Genomic DNA, 23,022 nt, shown 5'->3' on the forward strand with positions numbered 1-23,022 from the left:
CGAGGGGCCATAAATGTGAAATGTGGTAGCGAAAATAAATTGAGCATTGCTACCAGGAAATTTACACCATTACACAGGTCAACAAAATGGACTTTATTAAAAGGTGCAGGCCTATTGGCATTAAAACATGTTAATATAGACGTATATAAGCATATCTGCATACTTAGTTTTCGAGTTTAACGGGTGGTATTTGTGCAATCGCGGTTTGAAAAAAGTAGCAACATTTTATATTTTTATTTAAGATATCTTCGAGGGTCTGTGCTCAGTTGTAATAATACCTATGCCAAAAAATTGCTTAGATGCCCTTCTACATCATTGCACTTAAGGTTCCATCATAATTTGAGTCAATCACAGCCTATGAGCCATTGAAGTAATTTGTTCACCTCTATTCCCAACCAACTTGATGCGGTGAACACGCTTAAAAAAATACAAGGAAAAATATATGCCCTAAAATATTTTACAGGCATCTAGAGGCATCTTTCACCGAATTTTTAAGACAAATAAGACCATTGTACGTCGAAGGATGGAATTTATAGAATTTTTTCCGTAAGAACTTAAAAAGTAACAACTATTTTTAAATCCCATTTTACATAAATATCTGACACATTCGTAAAAATGTGCCTTTCAATTTGGTTAGCAGTAGGCGCCGAACATAGACAAATTATATTTTTAAGGGGTTAATATGCCTTAAAAAAAATCCCCACCACAATTTTAAGGCGACGCCACTGTTATCTTTAAAAAGCCTACTGTGTAAAATCACGACACACTCGTTACGTAAGAGTGACTCTAAAATACTTGTTACTTTTCCCATTCTTACGGAAAAAATTCTATAAATTCCATTTTTCGAAGTACAATAGTGGGACTTATCTCAAAAATTCGGGAAAAGACGCCTCTAGATGCATGTAAAATATTTTAGGGCACATATTTTTCCTTGTATTTTTTTAAGCCTGTTCACCGCATCAAGTTGGTTGTAAATAGAGGTGAACAAATTACTTCAATGGCTCTTAGGCTTTTATTAACTCAAATAATGATGGAACCTTAAATGCAATTATGTAGAAGGGCATCTAAGCAATTTTTTGGCATAGGTTTTATTACAACTGAGCACAGACCCACGAAGATATCTTAAATGAAAATATAAAATGTTGCTACTTTTTTCAAACCGCGATTGCACAAATACCACCCGTTAAACTCGAAAACTAAGTATGCAGATATGCTTATATCCGTCTATATTAACACAATTTAATGCCCATAGGGCTGCACCAAAAACACTGTTGGCCTGTGTTATCGACCGAAGGAATGCTCAATTTTATTAAGCTGTAATTTTAATATTCATACCCTTTCAAAGATAGTTTCGTGATAGTTTTTCACAAGGAAGAAGTGGGAATTTTATTACGAATTTTTTATTATGTTTAAAATTTGAATTAGATTTTTATGATCTTGAGGGATGACTGTTTTGTCCAGCCCATAACATAAGCTAATAATCAAAATCAATTTAGGGTAGATTAAAAAAAATAATAATTTGGCAAATTTTTAATTTTCCTATATAAATTAAAGTTTTCTTGTTTAAATACCATTCGATTGGCAATTTTTTACGAATTCAGTGCAGTATGACATAACAATGATAAAATGGCATTATCTTATTTACGGGTCAACAAGGGTATTCAAGCTTTGGACTCCGGAGTCCAAAATCTTCCTTACTGGTTTGAAATTAAATTCAGGTTATGTCCAGCCAGTGCAGAATGCAGTCTGGTTTGCCTAATTGAATATTTCAAATTGATTTTGCACAATATATTCCTGATTTCCCCACCTTTGTGCTGCGGTAGCAAACCATTCAACGTTCACCATAAATATTTACGTATAATTGAAAATTAAATTAAAAATAAATAAGAGTATGCCAGGCATTTACACGATGCCGGGGCAGATTTAATTCGATCGAACGATTTCGCAACGGAATTCTTATGCACTCGAATGCCCCCGGGTGGCGAGGTGGCCAAAAGGAAGCTTGGAGCTGGGGACAGCAGCAGGAACAGGATGAGGAACAGGAGGAGGAACAGGAGCAGGAAGCTGGGAAAGTACAAAGTTGGCACTCACCTGTCCAGATGGAAGGCGGCAATCTCGGCGTTGTGGCGCTCGTAGTCCGTGAAGTAGAAATGGTTGGGCAGCGTTTGCTGCTCCCGCGGAAACCTGTGGAAATGCAAATGCAAAGGATCAGAGGTGGGGAGGCGGCATAATGAAATGAATAGAAACTGCGGGCTTCTCTGTCACCGGCTTAATGCATTTGCGTGGGGCCACTTTGAATTTTCCCACGGTGGACCTGCATTGCTACGTGCTACGTGCCAGCTTAATTACTTACACGAAAGGGAGTGCTATTTAAAAAAAATACATATATTTATTTAAAAACAAAAAAACGCTTTCATTTAAATTGCAAATGAATGGCATTATAAGGACACTTTGCACTTTGGCAGCTGCGCGAACTGTGGACTTCTGAGAAGAGAGGGGAGAAAGTGAAAAGGAATGGGAAACCAGCACGTTGACCAAGCCAACGCGTTTAAATCTCATTAAAAAGTGCATGAATGTTTTAAATTTGCCAGCAGCTTCGAGTGCCACCGCAAAACGACGGCAATGGACGTGGAATTTTCATCGACAGGCCGCAGGAAAGTCAGCGAATAAAAAGCGCAATTTTATTTACTCGGCTGCGCGAAAAGTGTTGTCGACAAGTGGGCGAAAAGTTGCATTCATTACGGACGCGGAGCAGTGGCGGGACAAATGCATTAAGCGGCGACAGACCGGGAAATCTTCGCCCATCCGTTGGCCAAACTCACCGCATCGGCTTCATTAAGGCCTTGATGTCGTTCGGGTACTCGATGATCAATTTCAGCTGGGTGCCGCCCTCCTTTTGCACTGCAAAGGGACGAAGAGGAATGAATGTAAATTAATCACGCACTCGAAATTAATTGAAGCAAAAACCGAACCGAAATTCATGCCATTCTCACTTCACCGATCACCGTCTGCAAAAATTGCAGCCCAAGCGGACTGCATAAACAAATTACACTCGACTAAATACCAATTAAAATGCATTCAAAGAGCACACAAATATTGCGTATACGCAACCGCACAAAGGAGCCAGAAATAAAAGCCGCCTTGGCTTGTTTGCGATTCAGTGTGTGAAGTGAACCGAATAGTTTGATCATTGTAGCCATGTTTCTGACTACTGACCATATACCATTTACCATGTAAAACCAAAAACTCCTGCCGCACTCGGACCGCATTTTATGCATTTTATGGGAATTTATTCTAAGGCAAACAAATGAAAATGGGCCCCATATTACTGTTATGAATTATGTCTTAAAAGTTTCCCTAAAACCAAAGTCCTGCGTGTTTGTCTGTTCTAGAGTGTGGCCTGTGTACGCGGCGTATACGTGATAAATGCCAGGCAGCACAAAGCCAAAGTTGCAGCAATTATGCTGCCACAGTGTCATTGTTGCATTCTGGCCCCTCTCTTTTGGTTTTTCCCTTAACTGCAAATGAGTTTTCTTTTCGCAGCTCCGAGCTGCCGCTGTTAAAAGTTTATTATTAATAAATTATGAGTTTAATGAATGCGCTGGAAAAACTTTGCTATGAAAATAGTTTCGCAGCGGCACCTCAATAATGCCAGCCGCCAAGCTCTACATAATTGAGTTAAATGTGCAGCTGAGTCTTTCTCGCCTTTTTCTGCCTTTTTCGCCTGTAAATTCCCCTAAGGTCGAGGCAACAAACTTGGCCAGTATTTATGACTTTACAATCCCACAATTGCAGAACGGTGAGCGGTAAAACGGTGAATCGGTAGACGGGCAGAACGGGAAAACGGAAGCAGACTGTCTTACCAACATGCTGTATTGGCAGCTTGATCATGTCACGTAGCACCGCATCCACCAGAGTGTCCTGCTCGCCGTACAGCTCCTTCTTCGTGATGCGCAATTGGAAGCGCTCCAAATTGCTGGCATTTGCACTGCAAAGAGATGGTAGTCGGCGTTTAGATAGAGTTGGGCCAAGGGGAAAGGAAACAAAATGATAGAAATGTAAGTAAAAATCGGGCATCGCAGCCAAGAGCCAGCTGTCGTTTGCAGGCAAAGGAAGCCATAAGGACAATCAGGCTGGAGTTTTAGCACTGGAAACAAAAATGATTACCTTTACATAGAGGAATTTTTATATTTAAGTAATTTTAAAACAAGAGAGAACGACTATCAGATACTCAGCTTAATGAGAGCGAGGAAGACGGAGATATGCATGCAGAAAAGAGACTGCATGCACTGCTTGCATTTCATTTGTTCATAACTTTTAAACGAAAAATCCGATTTGAAAAATTTCTTCTACGTTTTGATTGTGATTAACCAAAACAGCAATCATTGATATCATTTATTTTTTATTTTTTTATATTTAAACATTTAAAATTGGAATATTTTTTTTCCCAGTGCTGCCAGTTCTCGGGGCTCCCTCATAAGTATGCCATGCTTTGGGGCTGCATATCAAGATTTCTCACATTGATTTGTCAAAGCAATGCCCTGCTCCTTTGCCTTTTCCCTTTCCCTTGCCTTTTCCTTTGCCCCTTTTCCTTGCCGCTGCTGTCATGACAATTTGGTTTGCAAATGCCAAGACACCCCCACATCAGCCAGCCGTAATCTTTGGTGGTCGATTTTTCCTGTTGCTAGCTAGCCGGATAGCTAGCTGGTGGTACTGGCAATTGTCGGAAAATATCTTTTCCTTACCGATTATGCTTTGCACTGCTCTTTTGACATGTGCCGCTCACATGGCCAATGCCTTTGTCTTAAGCTCTTGCAGTTACGCTTTCAGATTTAGTCCAATTTGTGCTGGTTAAGCACTAAGAGCCCTGCCAGAATTTAAGCTGCAAAGTGCTCTGCATCGGTATTAGCATTAGCTTTCCCGTTGCAATGTTGCTATATTGCGCAATGCACAATGCTCGATGCACAACAATTTATACCAGTAGTCAGCAGTCAGGAGTAACGAGTAACGACAAATTGAAATGCAAAACTCGACACTCCACTCTGCACTCGGTTGGTCAGTCAAAAGTGAGGAATGAGCAGCGATGTCAGCTCCATTGTGCTGCAAGTTTATCACGATAATGAAGTCATATCCGTTGCTCCCCCAAATGCTGCTCTCAATGGCGTCTACATAACTCATTGTCCTGGCTCTTCCACTGCTACTTCTTCTTCTAGTTCCAGTTCCACCCCTACTTACACACTCATAATTTGCCCGCCGACTTCTGTTATCCTTCAGCGCCTAACCCTTTTTATGCCGCTGGCCTTTGTGCGCAGGAAGGAAACAAATGTCTGGCAGACAACCTTCTCGTGCCCCGAATGACTTTCAATATATCAGCGTTTTATGGAAATGGTGACAACTTCCCGACGGCCAAAGAGCTCAGCTCCTCACCTCCTCCTCCTCCTGCTCCTTCTTTACCTGGTGGCGTAAAAGTGCTCACAATCCGGTGACAATGACCAGGATTCGCAGGCCAAGGAAGGGCCAACAGGAGTGACGAGGGTTCTATCAGGTTCAGGCTGAGCTTCAGGAAAAGAGCTACATCAGGAAACCAAAACAGGTTTAAATCGGCTGGATTAAAGTCCCACCAAAGGTCTGGAAAATTTAATATAATTGCTTTTAAATACCCAATTGCCCCTGTCATCTGTCTTGAAACGCGGTTGAAAAAAATGGACATTCCCTGGTGCTGGCGAAGATATCAAATCAGAAGAAAAGTAAATGGATTCCAAAAATAAAACGTTCATTTTAGGGAGAACAATACAACGTTTTTCTAAATGCACCTTAAATACACTGTACATATTAGTTCATACTCTTTTTTTTAAATTATTATATCATTCAAGATGGTAGCCTATTAAAGTATTGATAATTTAAAACTTTTTTAAAAACAAGATTTATTTTTAAATTTTATAGTGATAAACTAAAATTAAAATTTCTCTTTTCTAATTTCTCTAAATTAAATCTTATTATGGTTTTAATGTTTTTTATCAAATTAATATCAAAATCTAAAATTTAGTAAGATGGAATTTTATGTGCAGAATTTTCTTGAATGTTAAAAAATCTAAAGTTTTTTTTGGCAGTGTGCCGCAAAGTATGCTAGGGCAACGTGTTAGCTTGGCACAGTCAAATTTCAGCTCATGCTTCATTTGTCAACTGCGGTGAAGCCGAAGCCGAAGCAGCCGGGTAGGAACCTCATGCCAGTGGCCGTGGCCAATGGAATCCGGAGCTGGAGCTGCGTAATTGATGAAGCCTCCCGATCCGGACACTGACTAAGCACTGGCCGGCGTCCACAGAGTGGCCATATGTTGTGTGAGTCTGCGGCTTCGTCCGAACGGCCAGCTGTTGCACTTTTTGGCCCGAAAACACTGGAGTAGTGGAACAAAGAAAAAGCGCCAGCCGAAGCGAATTCAAATCCCTTTGGTAATTGAGTCACGTAAATCAGTTGCAGCGGCCGGCAGTCAACAAAACCCAAAATCGCATTACAAGAGAAAGTGAAAAGGGTGAGGGAAGGGTGGTGAGGGGGTGCCCCGAAAGGGGGTGGTGCTGTGCGAGGGAAAGGCACGCCAAAAGCGCACGTGACACGTGGCCCACAAGCACATACTCATACACACTCGTACTCACAAACGCTGACAACCGCAGTGACAGTCGGCCACCACCACCTAAAACGGCCCTACCGTCCTTCAACCCACCGCCCACAACCCCCTCCCACCCCTACTACACCTCCTCCCCTTTCTCGATGGTCTAAGCCCGCGCAAAACTTTGTTATGCAAAGCGTTGACAGCTCAACAACGATGACAACAACGTACCGCAACGCAAAAACAGAAACGCTGCGAAAAAAAATAATTGAAAAAGAGATTTTCATATAATTGGTAGTACCCCCCTCGTATTTCCCCTCCCTTCCAGCTGTCCGCTCGGCAGTTGCACGTTCCTGGCGGTTACTTGCGTCAAAAGTTTACTTTGAGTTATGTTTAGCGGAAATTAAATTTATTTATGTCAGCGGAGGGACGACGGACGGCAAGCTCCTCTCTGAATGACGCTCACTAATCAGCTTAATTGCGCTCGGTTTGACGATTTGACAGGGCAGGCGAAATCTGAAATAACGAGAGAATCCCGAGTCCTGCAGACTGAGTCCTGTGGAAAGCCGCTGCCATGGCGATGGCCAGGAATAAACTTTGCTTACAGCTGAAAATTATTTCGCGCACTTTAGCCAAAGATAAACGCGAAAAGCGGTGAAAAGATATTTTAAGTCAGCTTTTTGTTTACCAAGAAGAAATGTAGTAAATATTAATTAGTGAGGTGCTCGTAGTACTAGCCTTGAAAATGATGTAACACGTGCTTTACAAGCATAATTTAACATTATTCTGACTGACTGCTTAATAATAAACATAAGTTTCAAGGCTGAGATACTGAGATACCTGCTGTGATGATACCATCCTCACCTCAGACCAAACTTAACTTTTCCGTTCCGATAGGAATTACTAATTAATGTAATATTAAATTTCATTTGCCACAGGATTGGAGCTGAGACCACAGAGATCTCACTTCTGAGGGAAACTTTCTACCCGGGATTATGACTGGCCGAGTGACTGGCTTTCACTTGTTGTTGTTCCTGCTGCCGCCTGTTATCCGCGGTGTTATACCGCCCCGGCGAAGTGGGTACTATAATAACAGCTGTCAGCCGGCATGTCCTGGCCTTTGCTCAAGTCTATACCACCGAGCCCGAACCCCTCCCCCATTCCGCAATTATTTCGCCATAAGAAAATGTCAGTAAAGTTTTCCCGTTTTCCCCGAGCAGATGCGTCCGCAGCCGCAGCCACAGAGCCGCAAAAGTGCTGCTTAGATGGAGAGGAGCAAAAAGTTTGTGCGTGTGAAATTTTGCGGCCGCCAAGACCAACGAGGAGCCATCGAAATGGACGGAGCCGGGACTGCAGCCCGGACACTTTTGAGCCCAGTTGGTGGGTTGGCAAGGAGCAAAAAGGAAAGTGAAATTAAACTTATATTGTAGCCGGGGATAAAACTTCAACTTCAGCGGCAAGAGCGCGAACATTAAAACCAATGACAGCAGACCAACTGCAGCTGGGATCCGCGCAAAAGGAAAGGCGGGAAAAGCTAAGGGGGCGTGGTAGGAAAACTTCCACATCCACGACCACTTCGCCATCCGAAATGTCAGCAAGCTCCCGAGTTTTACACACTCGTCGACATTGAGCATAGTCTTTTATTACCCCGGCGCTCGCAGAATTCTTCTCAGGACTCAGGATTCCGGATTCAGGATTCGCATCCTGACCGACAGCTGGTTAAACTTCAGCTGTTTCTCCCTTTTAGCCGAGTGTAATTCGCCCGAAATAAGATTTCTGTCGCCGCTCGTTGCCCGTTGCAGGCTAATTAAAAATTTGTCATACTAATTAAACGCAAGCCGCACGGAGGACACGACTGTCACGACCTCGGGATTTGGTGGGACTTGGGACTTGCAAGTTGGGCTGAATCAGCGGCAACTTTGCCGTAATTATATACGCGGCTAATGCCGGACAGGCTTTTGTAGTCGTTTGCCGAGTTTGTTGTACACCTGACTCTTCAGCAGCTGCTGGTAATAACTCATCTAGTAATTTTAGGCGCATTTGCATTCTGTCACATTCTTTTTTTCACCCGCTGTAGTCTTTTCTTGCATTCTGCATTGTTACCTGAGCTCGGGGCCCAAAAAGTGCTGACTAAGCCGCAGGCTAAGAGAAGATAGGGGGGAGCACGTCGAGCATGTGGGGAGTTTGGCGACAGAATTTTAATGAGATATCGCCAGGAACGAGCGACAGGCGACAGCAGGAGTGGAGGAATCGGGAGCAGGTGGAGATGCAGCTGGGCTCTGCCTTGATCCTGTTTCAGCTAACTCAGATCTTTCTATCTTTTTGGGCTGATTAGTTGTAAAAGGATATTTTGTAAGGATGTGGGGATTTTTTCAACTGCATTTGGGAGTAATGAACTGGGGGTTGTGTTCAAAATTCTTATAAAAATAATTTGTTATTTTAAAAATGCATTACAAAAATTAGAAAAATAATTGATTAGATTAAAAAATATATATCTAAAATTTAGAAATGATTTTTTGATTTAAATGTAGCTCCTTTTAAAACAAAGCCAAACCTCATAGTATCTAAAATCAAAGTATCGTAAATAATTTTCAAACAAATTCCCACTATAAAATTTGCACTTCAGCTGCAAGAGCATCCCAACTTCTTGCGCCGGCTAACCATATAAACCTAAACCCACTGCCGGTTTTTCTTTTACCCTGCACATTTACTGGCAGCAATTTCGCTTGTTAATGAAATTTGCATTTTGCTACGTGCGACACACCATCAAAAAAAAAGGAACAAACTTTCCGGCTTGCTTTTCGGTGATGTGCTATAAATTAGAAAATCAAGCATTTTATGCTAATGCCGACGCCCACACTTAGCCAACCCAGACTCAGACAACACCGACCCACCGCTACCGAAACAAGAACAACAACAACAACGACAGCAACAACAACTTGAGTTTGACAAGTTTTTGCCACTTTGCATTTTAGCTATTTTCGATTCTCTCCACTTTCCCTCCACTACGCCCCCAATTTTTGTGCAACTTCAGCTGGGGCAATGCTCGGCAACTATTGAAGCAAATGAAATTACTCATACGCTACGTATTCAATTTTCAATAAAAACTGCCAAAACGATTCGACAACGCATTGTAAAGGCAAAGGGAAAGTCGCCGAAGGGGAAGATGGAGAAAACTAAGCTGATTACCGACAAAGAAAATCAAATGAAAACTCGTCGAAATAAATTTCATTGCTGTCTCAGGAGTGGGAAACCCGAGAAGGGGAAAAACGGAAGAGATTCCGCCGACGGTGACGCCGATAAGCGATGTGTGGGTGCGGTGCAAATCCACATTGATTTCTTTATTGCACTTTTATTTGATTGTGCTCGCATGAAATTACGCATACGCCATGTTGAGACAAGGCAAACTCTCATCAACGTTATCGGCGGTCGGCATCCGGGAGGATGAACAGAACAGAACCGTTGCCACCGGCAACAACAATCAGGCAACACTTACCAGCGACAGATAGAGACATGCCCGTAAAGATGTGGGCATAGAGAAATTTCTGTGGGGCATACACTTAGAAAAATAAAAGCCGATTAAAAAAAGTTCAGTTTTAAGGATATCATGTTCCAAACAAATATTTGACTTTGTTTATATTAAGATTTTTTAAATATTTTTCAATGAAATGAATGTTTACATTAAAACCATTTAGTATATTTTATTAATATCTATCAAAATGTAGAAAAAATTTTGAAATCAAACTATTTATTAAAAAGTTATAAGGAATAATGGATTTCAAGCATTTGCTTTGCTGCATGCATATATCCATCTATTTAACGGGTAACTCTCTTTGTTCTCTCTTTAATTTAAAGGATATTTTTAATCCACATCCGTTTGAAAAGGCAAATATTTCATTTTTGCCAAGTGTAGAGACTAAATGTCTAAAACGTAAATGTGTCACGTAAATGGAGCGTAAATTTCAATAAAAATCATTTCAATTCCGTTGAAGCCCGAAAAGTGCCGTAACTGCTTGCCGTACTCCTCTCGTTTTACTATCCTTTCCTTGATGGAACCGTAAAACCCCCCATCACCCCCGACTATCAATTACCTCGTAGCCGGGGTAAAGTGGCTCGGGGCCCGGGGTAAAAAACTGTAAGCATTATGTCCTTCCGCTTAAGGGAAATTGAATTTTTTCGCCCCTGGTTTTTATTTTTATGTGTATTTGCCACTCACCTGGCCTTGCGATGCAGCATCTCGGCGAGCGTGGGATTGTCCCTGGTTACATCCGGTGCATTGTCCACAATCACATGCGAGTACTCGTCACTCACTATGTGCTTCTGCAGATCCACATAGCGATCGTGGGGAACGGGCTTTCGGGTGGAAACGGTGCCCGATGTCACGGGTCCCGCCGCTCCGCCCGAAGCTCCGGCAGCCGCATCCTGGCCACTGGTCGCCCCGCCACTCTGACTTGCCGCCGCCTGCGTGGAGGCCTCCTTGGAGCCCGAGGAGTTGCTGGAATAAAAGCAAAAGTAACCGAGGGTAAGTGTGTTAAAAGGAGCTGCATAAAAGTGAGTTAAATATGGAAGGAAAAAAATGGCCATAATTAGCGGAGACCCAAAAGCCGGTTGCACTTGACAATGCCCTGGTTGCTCAGCGCTCTCGCTGCTAATTGCAACTGCCAAGTGGCCTGGCTGCTGCTTTGGCTTTTAGTGGCAGCCATCGAGCTGAACTGAAGCAACCTAGACAGCTAAGTGCCCCCTGGCCAGGCTCCCAAAGACACGCACTTGCAGGTAAGCTGAAACTTTGTCAGCCCGGGTTTTAGTTGCGTTTATCTAAGACGAACCATCCAACCAACCCACCCACCAAACCAGACACACATGGGACTCTTCACTCGACTGCAATAAACTGAAATTGCAGGCACTTCAACGGGGGCCCAACCACATCTCACATGAGACTTTACAGTGAACAGGAACTAGAAAATATCTTTAGAAATATGTAAACATCTCTATCAACGCTAGAAAAATTCAAAAAAAAAATATTGAATTTTTCTCCCTCTATTCTATATATTTTACTATTTTTTTTACCATTTTTCATATTTATTTCTCATATTTTACATCATTTTCTACCCACTGTCCTTGTGCTGGTTATCAGCAGCCGTTTAGACAGCGCCTGATGCAGACAAAAAGAGTGCTTAAAAAAATGAATTAAAGTTTTTGAATTTGTTGCATCCATTTTGCTAGCCTTGACTCTTAACAGCGCTTGGCGAAATGCTTGAGATATAACCTGGTGGTGCCCCGCCCCTTCCACTCTTCCGCCCAGCTCGTTAGCATATGTCCCGGGAGGGAGACCGAGAATTATGTGGCAGTTGTGTGACCATTAGGCCGAATGACAGCAGCACTCGTGTGCTGAACAGGCTGAAACGGAGTGCACATCATTAGGCCAAAATCTCGAAATTTGAGTTTTTCGTAAATTGTCATTTTCTGAGAATTTCTTCGCTTTTTTTTTAATTGTATCCCAAGTTTTCGGGGCGAAAGTCCTGGCTGTCTGTCTGTCGGTTGTCTGTTTGTCTGCGCCTTGTCTTATCCGTCAGGCAGACAGGTGTGTGCACATGTGCGCCATGTGAGAATGCAAAACTTTTTCAATTAACAGTTGCCAGAGAATGTCTGGGCCGAGACAGCAGATAGGCCAGCAGAATGAAGAGTGGTGAGCTGGTAAAATGGCAAAATGGCAACAGCAGCAGCAAGCCGAGAAGCTGTCAACATTTTGTCCCAATCCCTGTCTCTGTCCCCCAGGTTCCCGGAGACAATCTATCTGGGCGCCAAAGCGGCTTTCCCCGGAGCTTCGGGGCTTATTAAGAATTTTCCGCCGTAACGAGCCTGGGCGGATTTCGCACTCGCGTTTTATTGGCAGCCGCATAATGCCACTTTATGTGCTAATAAGTATTTAAATCCCCCCTTTTGTGGCACCCACTTGCGGCAGAAGGGGCTCCTCGCTTATTTATGGTGCTCGTTCAAAATTGATTCCGCCACAGAGAATACGACCCTATATGGTGGGTGCTACTATATGGCAAGTATATTGTACCATATAGAACCCGCTTTGTTTCGGCTGCACTGATCGATGCGGAGCGCACTTAATTACACTTTGGCGAAACTTTGCTCATTAAAGTGTCACGTGGTGTGCGTAACGCCGGCCACATAAGCTGCCCATGTGCTGCGGTTAATTAACCAGTCAACTGCAACTGTAATGGCAATAGACGGCCGTGCAGGAAGTGCCAGCCATTGACAACGCGGCAGCCACAGGATCATAGGCGAAAGTTTATGCAAGTCGAAAGCGATGACAAGCGGCCAGGGGTTAATGGAAGGCTTTAAGGGAGTCGGAGTCGGAGTCCTAATTGGATTGCAGGGGAGTGCCTTTACATACTACATATGGTAAATCCAATCATGATAAGATCTTTCCATGCCTGAGTTATATAAAATAGTTACTACTGACAGCTAAAAACTAAAAGTATTATAATTTAAAGTGTCTAAAAGTATGCAGTAAAAAAGAGATATTCATCCTTCTTAGGGAATTCAATGCACATTTGACTCTCAAATACACTGTTGCATACTTTTAGACTCTGCAAATTTAAAAATAATTATTTTGATTTCAACCAATCTCCGCAAACTCTCAGTCAGCTGCACCCACTTTAATTAAAAGGGTTAAGAAACTCTCAGCTACAAAAACAAGAACAGACCACATAAAATAAAGATTGATAACAACCAAAAAATGAGAATCATCAGTGAAAATGAATTTTGCCTCGGCTGCTTGGACGGCCAACACCATTTGCAGCATTGCCAAGTTGCTGCCTCAGTTTTCAGTTTTTAATGAAATAATTAAAAAATTATAAGGCAAGAGGAGCGAGGAAGAGACAAGACAGGAAATCAGGGGCGTCTGAAGATGGAGACGGGCAAACATTTGATGCTTAAATAGAATTTATTACGCTTCACAGCCGCGCTGCACGACTCAGTGCATGGAGGCATCATAATTTTGCATTTGCCATGGCGCATAAGTACGCAGATAGCTGGTGTTTCTGGGTGGGAAGGTGGCAAGTGGAAGACCGGGAAGATGGTATGGAAGGTATCCCTCAGACGCAGCAAATACGAGGGAGCGGTTTCCGAAGGCATTCATTTTACGGGGCTGCTGGCAGGCGGCTTATGAATTAATTAAATATTTACTGGCTAAACATTGGCGTTTTATGTTGCCGGAATGGAGCGGCGGCGGCGGAACCGAACCAGCCGAGCTCGGGTTCGAGTTTTGGGTTCGGATGCGATGGAACCGGAGTCGTTTGCTGCACCTGGGAGGAAGTCCTGGGAAGTCCTGCTCCTGGAAGGATGGTCTTAACAGTTTCCCTTGCGCCTTGCTGCGTCATTTTGATGTTTTATTACTCGACTTCCGCCAGCCGCAGCAAAATGGCGGACGACACCCACTTTCGCCCCATTTCGCCCACCGCACGCAACGCAAAAAGTGGCCAACAAAAAAAAAAGAATGAAGTGTTCAAAGGTAAAGCTAAAGACTCGGGGCCCCCCGTTCGTCTGTATATATTCTCTCTATGGGAAGGCATTAACATGACGCTCCTGTGCTTGTTCCGCTTTTTCTTCCCCTTCCTCTGGACTTCCCAAGAAGTTCACCCTGCCCGGCTGGGTTTATGTTTTGTAGCAAATTACGTTTTAATGCCGGGGCCAACCAAGTTTTATTGCAACTTTTGTTGCATTTCAGCTAAATTGAATTATGTACCCTGCCGTGTTCAGTCGCCTCGGGGCACCGAGAAGTAAGAACCCAGAAACCAAGAACCCAGGGAGTCAATGGCCCGACCCCGTTTGCGATTTGTGCATAATTTTTAATCCCCCGGAATGGCCAACGGTGGCCCGGTTGTTGCTTTGGTCAGACTTGGGAATAGTAAATTTCAACACGCTGCCCCCAGCTCCTTGGGGGTTCAAAGCGAAACGGGGAAATAGGCATTCAAATAGTGCTATATGGTTTATGGTCTTTCTAAATTACTATGATTTTTTCAAAATTTTGTGGTGGCCTCTGATATAAAATATTTATTGACTCAATCGGATGTGTTTTAAAAGTTTAACAAGAGGGGTCGATTTTTTATGCAAGTTCTTATAGATCCTTAACTTAAACTTTTTATAATTGAAACTCTGATGAAAAAATTCCAGTTACCTTTTGCTTGCACTAATGCCTCATTAATTTAATGAGGGTCAGTTCTTATTACTACCCTTCCCATTCTGCACCGAATTCAGCAGGTAGCCGCTGATTAATGGCGGAACGGAAGCAATAGATGGGTCAGATTTTGCGTATAATAGCTCGGGAATGCGGACTCACCTCTTCTGCAGGAATTTGCGCTTGAACTCGTGCAGCATTCCACCGCCGCCACCGCCCGTGGCATCGTAGTCGTTGCCCAGGCGGATCTTCTGGTGCTGCTGCTGGAGCAGGTGGCGATTGGCCACCCCAAAGTCCATTTGCACATCGACGATGAGCAGCAGGGTGAGCAGAACGAGGGTGGCGCCCAGACTGATGACCAGGCGCTCCTTCAATTTCATAGTACGCAGGACGGCCATGATGGGATTCGAGTTGTTGCAACTGTTCTTGTTGCTTGCAGCAGAAATTGCACTTTGATTGCCGATTTTTGCCGGTGAGGCGGCGGTGGCAATCTCCTGGTATCTCCGATTGCTCGATCCAAAGCTGCGCAGCCTGGTCAGCCAGCCAAGATTGCGTCCGTTGTTTCCACCACCAGGAGTTGAGGAGTGAGTTTCACTGGTGGTTGTGTTGGTGGGTGCTTCTCTTTCAACCTCTGCAGTTTGTGGGGAGGTGCGGGTGGTGCGCACTATGCGTCGCCTGATGACAACGCGTCGTTTGGGCGCTGACTCCTCTTCCTCCGGCTCAGAGTCTGGATATAGAACTCGATCCGGCGGCAGCTCCTCCTCCTGCTGCTCCGCTGAATGCTCAGCTTCAACTGGAGCTGTCCCGCCAACGGCGTTCCCTTCGACGATTCCCCTTGGCCCCTGCCAATTGGCTACGCCTATTTGTTCAGCTGATAAATGGCCAGCAAAGGGGCTATCGTAGCCGTAGTCGATATCAGTGCTCGATTGTTGTTGCTGCTGCTGCTGCAACTGCAATTGCTGGCGGTATCGAAAGCGCTGCAGGCGCTCTGCCAGCGGCGTCGACTGAGCTGCCGCTGCCGCCGCCGGTCGATAGCTGCAAAAAAAAAGCGGGAAATTTCATTAAAAAACCAATGAAAATTCAAGGGTGCCGGTTAGTGCGATGTGCAAGTTCTCCTGATAGGCAATCAAAATTCAATTAAATTTTCATGACTTGAAGGGTCTGAAATGAATAAAAAGAGGTCGCAAAATAAATCCTAGTAAACTCCTTCGCCAACAAAACAAAAGCCCAGAAAAATAAGAGTTTATTGAAATTAAACCCATTAAACAAAAACTTTAGTCTTAGAAAATTCAGAGAAAATTTCTGGAAAAAGGGTTTAAAATGCCAACTTTGGTATTTAAAATAAATGAGATAATAAAAATGAAATAAAATAAATTTTCAAACTTAAAAATAAAGAAATTTATCTTGGCATTGTTAAAAATATATATAAATATATTTAAATGCCACAACGGACCAATTGGCGGCAATTTATAACAAAGCTAAAACTATAAATCCACAAAAATCAGTTCCGAAAAATGTCTCTGGACCAACTTCAATTATTAACGAATAATATTTTATGTTCAAACTGGCAATTTCGAATGGTATCACAAGTTGATTTTTCATTATAAATATTTATTTTCTCAATTTAAATGCATAAATTTGAATTTTTCAAGGTCCCAGTCGTACTCGTGTATGTTGATGGTTTCATTTTTGTGATAAGCTATTTGTGTTTATTTTTCAATTGGCTGATTCTTTTCACTCGCTCCACATTTCGCCGTGGCGGACTATATCCCTAAACCATAACGAGCTTGAAAAATATGAACCTTTGGCCATTTTGTAGTTCGTATTTTGTATTTTGTGTCTGGCCCTGGTTATTCATAAAGCGGCGTCGGCAGCGGCGTCACGGCATCCGCCATGTTGACTGGCACCGGAAATGCGACAGCAGCCATTTTTTTCGCCGGCCACCGTTATCGCCGCTCTAGCGTGTTCTTGCTGTTGTTTTTGCCATTGCTATTGCTGGTGCCATCAAGTTGCCCGTTGTAGTTCTATTTTATTGTCTCCATTTTTATTGTTCATGTTTTTTGCTGGCCCACGTAGCATGAAGCATATTTTGCCGGGCAGGGCAGGCAGCTCGTCGCGAGGAGTTCCAGTACTCGGAATTTGAATTGTAACTACAACAGGAAGAGCTGGTTGGTGCCAGGATCTGGAATAGTGGCATAGTGGAATTGTGGAATAGGACCTGCAAAGTGGCCGTTGTCTGTTTGGACGGGCGGCAAAGCTAACGAAGCTTGTTGCTGCCTTGTTTTCTGCCCACATGCAGAGTCAACACGGCCCACTCGCTGGCTCGTTCGACTCTTCGACTCGACGACCGAAAATTGTGGGCAAAATGTTGAATTGCCCGGGGCAACGAATGCCGTAACTGCATTAAATGTGACCAAAAATTTTCGAGTTTGCACTGGCACTGGGAAAAAATTTAAGGCTTGAAGAGCAGAAATATTTTTAATAATAAATATTATATAGATAGGAAAACCTTTTAGAGATGATTTTCAATGATTTTCTAATTATTTTATTTTAAAATAATCAATCAAGTCGATATGCGCATGGTAAATTTCTTGCATATTGATACCACATAACGTAGATTCGATCATCGTTTCTTATCAAGGGTGTAAAAATCATTACTTCAAGTATGTCCAATTTCCAATATTTTTCTTACTTCATTTTGCTAAGTGCATTTCTGTATGAGCTGCAAATTGAATGCGAAACCCCTTGATTGACAGGCCTACCGATATGTTGCTGACGTAACTCGGCTCACAAATTAAACGTCAAAATCGTAGCCAAAAATGCTGATTACAAGCGTAGCTGATATGTAGGAATAAAATGACAGGGGCGGCACTAAATTGGCAAACAAAGGGCGGCCCGAAAAAGCTGCCTGAGATGGAGGAGGATCAGGATCAGAAGCAGGAGCAGCAGCGCTTCTGCCACGTCAATCAAATCACATATCATGCCAATTTTCTATGCAGGTCCCCTCCGCTCCTGTTCCATTCTGTTCTGCAGTATGAAACCCTGGCAATTGCTCATATCCATGACGAGATGATTTGACAGTCGCAGAGTGGGCGTGGCCAAGGGGTTAAGGCCAGACTGAAGGGGGCGGGATAGGATCAGATGGGTGCTAGTGTTGGTGTTGGTGTTACGTAAAGTACGTGTACAAGGAACTCGACTGAAGAGAGACTTGGCCTGGCCAACACACAATGGATCTCCCGCCAGTGTTACCAGCGTTGGCAACATCAATGGGCAGTCAAATGCAAAGCACATACGTAATCCACTGGGGGAGGTGGGTTGGTGGGCTGAACTGGGGGGGCGGGAAAAGCGTCATCCGCACACAAGTTTTCCCTATCAGCCGGTGAGGGCGATAAGCGCTATGTGGCAGTGACATGGCAAGTGCGAGTATGAGTATATGAGTACACGAGTATATGAGTATATGAGTACGAGAAGGGCGAACGCAGTTAACAGCAATTGCTGTCGTCGCATTTTGTTGTTGCTTGATAAAACTGCTGCGTTGCATTAAATTAAACTCATGCGGTGTATTTAAACGCCGCATCGTCGAGGGTCTAGGGTCTGCTGGCTCTGGTCTGGAGTCAACTAAGAGACGAGACGAGACGAAACGGGTAAAAACAGCGACATCAACGGGGCATCGTTTTAATGCAATTGCTGACAGCAGCAACAACACCGCCAGTGAGTGACAGCAATTTCCTTTCCAATTTGCGCTTTGTTTTTATTAATCAGACATATAGCCAATGCAAAAAAAAAATAAAACAAAAAACGAAATGGTAAAGAAAGCGAAATGGGGCGAGATGTACTTAAATGAGCTCTGGGGGCAATAAAGTGCAAAACAATTTAGAGCACAAGATCGCAAAGAGGGAGCGATACATTAATATTCCGCCATGTTAATCATTCAAGTTGAAAAGAGTGTGAGAGAAAGAAATAATTATTTTTTTAAGTTTTTGTCGTTATAAAATACTCTTAAAATATTTTTATATATAGTAACTTTTATTATCCCTTAAGTATATCATTTAACAATTCAATTTCTAATCCAAACTAGAGCACTCTCAATCTAACTGGGTTATCGCTAACCGGCTATCGATGCAATTCGCTGGGCCATAAATCAAACTCCCTTTCAATCAAACTTGACAAATGCCTTTCCGCTACCTTTCTCCAGCTCAATTAGCCTTCGCCGGTCAACGAACTGCATTGGCTTATTATATAGATGTGCCGCACTTCAATCGGAGCTGTGAGACCCCCACATCATTCACTTTTTCCAGTTCCCCCCCACCCATTTGTGCTGCTTGATTGCACCGAAGGGAGGGGGGGAGCCCTTGTAAATTTTGTTGTTAACAAATGCAATGCGTAACCCGCTTGAAACTCAGCTCGATTCGAATCAAATCAGCGATTGTGCAACAGCTTGAAATGACACGCTCAGTGCATCCGCCCTGTTGCCCCGCGTGACCTGGCCACGCATCGATGGCAGTCGAGAATTCCGCTGGCCGGGGTTTCGATACTGATTCCGATTCCGTTGCCGATTGCCGACAAAAGACCCGACTTATTGATCGATTTGTTGCCACACTATTAGAGCGGTTTGCACTTGAGCTGCTTACAACTGTTGCCATTGCGCCTTATCGACCCAATCGAACGGGCCAATCAATCGCGATGCGATGCGAAGCGATGCCATTTGCCATTCGATATGCAAATGGTGGCCAAACTGTTGCAGCCAGTCGAGAATCGGAATCGAAATCGGAATCGGGGGTGTCAAGGTTAGTTTGGCTTACACGTTTGGCTCATTTACATGGCTTCATCTCCATTTGGCCATCCCTCCAGCCAAGCATCCGCTAAACTTCAGCAAATTGCGGGTGGAGAGTGTTTGGAAAGGGGGAAAATAGAAAATGGTAAATGGAAAATAGAAAAGCTAAACGCAGTTTGGGTTAGTTGCCTTTCTGGCTTTTCCTTTGCCTCGTCTTCTCTCCCTTGAAGCTTTTGCGGCCCTTTGTCAATTTACCTTTGGCTGTGCAAACTTTCGCGCTGCTCCAAATCCCACTGGTCGTCTCGGGAAAATCCTCCGCCCTGCAGTTGCAGGTGATTCAATGGCAGCGATTTCTCAGCAGATTTGCCCCAGGTCATTTCATTACCAAAGTCAACACAAGTGTCCTGCTGCAGCTGCTCGTTGCTGTTAATAAAATTTTCCAGCTGGCTCGTCGACCTCCAGTTTTTGTCCTCCTCCGAAGAAGGAGCCGTAGGAGACCGGCTCATTGCCAATTCAAATGCACTCTGATGCCAGCCATTGTGCGAGGTCCTGGGAATTACCGCCGGTGCATAGGGACTCGGGCCCAGCTCGTTATGGCCATGGCCATTGTATTGTCTCACTGCCGATTGATTCGCAGTCATTGGCAATTGATTTATGCCCAAGGCGTAATCATCGAAGCTCTGGGAAGTGGGCAGGAGGCCGGAGCCCGAGTCCATTCCCTTCTGCCCACCAATCCCATTATCCTGGCTGCTGCCTCTGCCGATCCTCTGGAGCGAGAAGCTGCTCTGGCTGCGGCTCCTTTGACGGGCTTCCTTTTTTCTGGCCAACTCAGCCGGCGTGGGGGCAAAGAGATTCCGGATGCTGGCATTCCGCTGCCTCAAATCCACTTCGCTGCCGCCCGACTTAACCTGCTTTTGATGGAGAGACGCGTAATTGTAAATGGAAAGCGCTTGCCCAATTTCGTGTTCATGCTCAAGCAATGGCAATGGCAATGGCAAACTTTTTGCGGGGTTAGTAGAATCGAATCGAACGTGGAACGGGGCGGGAACAATTGTTATCTTACGGATAGTGCCAAACCAACAATAATTTAAGCCATCAACGCAACTTAACTCAACGGAACTCAAGTAAAAACCAAACTCAAAGGGGGGAAAGCTCGGTCAACTCGGCGCCCTTTCATAATCGGATGAAAACATTTGTGGAGTGCTACTTACACTCGTCCTCGAGGCAAGTGACATTGAATGAGGCGGACTCGAGGAGGCCAACTAGGAGACTTTTCCTCTTCCTGCCCAGAAGAGGGTCATCAAGTGGATGTGGAGCAGCAGCACCAGCAGCGTTTGCTCTGCCGATTTTTCCTCGCTTTTCCTCGAGCCGAGTTTCTCAAAAGCTGGATGAGTCTATTCCGTAGTGTGGGTGTGTGTGCAGAGTGCAGGAAAACCCACAGAAATTGAAGGAAGGAGAGAGAGGGATTGGGGGAGCATGAAAATTTCAAAAACGTTAGACAGATTAGCATAAGCGGATAATTCCGGAAAAACACAGCAATGGCAACGACAACAACAGAAGCGAAGAGGCAGAAAAAATCGTTCCGAATCCCAAAGAGAAACGGACAGCATGTGTGAAGCGTTTAAGTGCTGATGTCGGTAGGTCGGTTGGGTTGGGAGTGGGTGGGTTTTCCGATTCAGAAATACTGGGTGGGAAAACTAAGGCCAAAAACGAAAGCTCTTCTCCGGCATTTCTTCCAGCTGAGTGGCAACTGTGAAAAAAAGAAATGCAAAGGAAAATCCGGCAATATCTTGAAGCACAGATATCTCGTGTTTACCAAATACCAACAGCAGTCACATATGGAAATGCGTGGAAATATGGCTTTCAAAAAATTTTCGACTATGTATTAATACAGCTATGTTGCTGAAAGATGATCTCGGGAAATGTGAGCATTTATTTGCATGCCAAATAAATAATGAAATCACAAAGGGTCCTATATATTTTTCACGTTTAATTTTATTGCAATATCCATTTCCGTTTAAATATAGAAAAAAGACAATTTTATTATGCTTCCATTTTAATTTACAAATGTTTTCCAGCAATCAAAGTTATTAATATTGCAATAAAAGTTTCCAAAAGAGTCTCAATAACCCTTAGCTTTTTTTGGACTGGTGCATTTGATGCCCATATGTGGCATACCAGAAAGGAGCTTTAATGATGAATGCTACCAAAAATGCATTTTAGATTCTGTGCCAGGCTGTCGTCCTTGGGGGTTTTCTCTGCCCTGGGAAAACTGTTTTTGGCCCAGCTTGCTTTCCCGCATCGTGTCTCTTTTTACTCACTCCTTGGCATTGACATTTTTCAGCTGCAAGACAGGAATACTTTCCATTTTTTGTCCCCCCTTGCAGCTCGTGTGTGTGAGTGTGTGGTTTTTCAGCCAAAATAATCAAAAGTGGTTGGGGACTCATGGCGAAAGGAGAAGATTCCTATCCGATGCAGCGTTACATCTGTTTTGTTTGTACCGAGAAGGAGAAAGGACGAAGGACGAGGGCCCAGGAGTGGGGAAGCCCACAAAAAATTGCATGTCAAGTGAAATTACTTGTTTGCCAAAGAGAAACGGGTTAGGAATAGGGAATGGATGCGAAGGATACGGCTTGGAATGACAACTGCAGCTCACGTACACTCACGCACTTGCACACACATAAACACGGCACACACGCTTACATGTGTGTGCAACAACAATGCTCCTGTGAGTCCTGCGAGTCCTGGCTGAGACTTTGATATATACGCAGACGACACTTCGATCTGCCGGGATATGCGGCTAAGCACGATAAATTGAGATGAATGTCTGGCATGCAGCTAAGTCTCTACAGCTATCTGTCTATATATCTATCTATCTATCTATTCGTCTATCTATCCGTCTATATATCCGTCCGGGTAGCTCAATGCGAGTCATCTTATGCTCTCCGCACTTGACACATTCCGGCAAAAGTGCATTTGCCTGTTGGCTGTCTATCTTTCTCTCACTCCTGGCCAAGCGATTTTTCTGTGAATACCCTGTATGCGTAGATAACAAGGGGAATTTTGGCACAAGCAGAAATACATTTTCTGTATATTTTTAGAATTTCTAAATTTTAATAAAATGTTATAACATTTTTGTAAAATTTACCCCCTTGTAAACATAACATTTTAAATAAAGTGTTGTAAGTGGAAATTAACCTGATGATACCTTTTTATTTAGACTTCAGAATGAGTTTAAGGTCGTTTAGGTTATTTTTTTTATACACTAATTGCAGGGTATTATTTAAATTAATAGTTTCTTATCTCGGCTTTAACGCACGTCCGTCTAGACGCATAGCTTCACCAGCGAGGGTGGTGGCTATAAATATTCGAAAATGTATTCCACTGCATATGGGCCATAAAAATCCACTCCCGACAATTTTAACTTTTATTTCCACTCGCAATCCCGTCGAGAA

General features: G+C 43.6%; 1 protein-coding gene across 1 annotated transcript in view; it reads right to left on the reverse strand.

The window, feature by feature from the left end:
* The window catches only part of LOC108065352 (extracellular serine/threonine protein CG31145), a 68,330-nt gene that overhangs the window by 8,099 nt on the left and 37,209 nt on the right, over positions 1-23,022 (reverse strand). Inside the window, exons 6-12 of the mRNA XM_044395744.2 lie at positions 20,779-20,961; positions 19,823-20,475; positions 14,956-15,828; positions 10,822-11,100; positions 3,864-3,988; positions 2,823-2,901; positions 2,092-2,184 (exon numbers count right to left, since the gene is read on the reverse strand). Of these exons, the coding sequence (XP_044251679.1) occupies positions 2,092-2,184; positions 2,823-2,901; positions 3,864-3,988; positions 10,822-11,100; positions 14,956-15,828; positions 19,823-20,475; positions 20,779-20,802 (2,126 nt within the window). The 5' untranslated portion in view covers positions 20,803-20,961. The remainder of the gene's footprint in view (positions 1-2,091; positions 2,185-2,822; positions 2,902-3,863; positions 3,989-10,821; positions 11,101-14,955; positions 15,829-19,822; positions 20,476-20,778; positions 20,962-23,022) is intronic.

Source organism: Drosophila takahashii, chromosome 3R, assembly GCF_030179915.1.
Source record: "Drosophila takahashii strain IR98-3 E-12201 chromosome 3R, DtakHiC1v2, whole genome shotgun sequence".
NCBI classification, from domain to species: domain Eukaryota; kingdom Metazoa; phylum Arthropoda; class Insecta; order Diptera; family Drosophilidae; genus Drosophila; species Drosophila takahashii.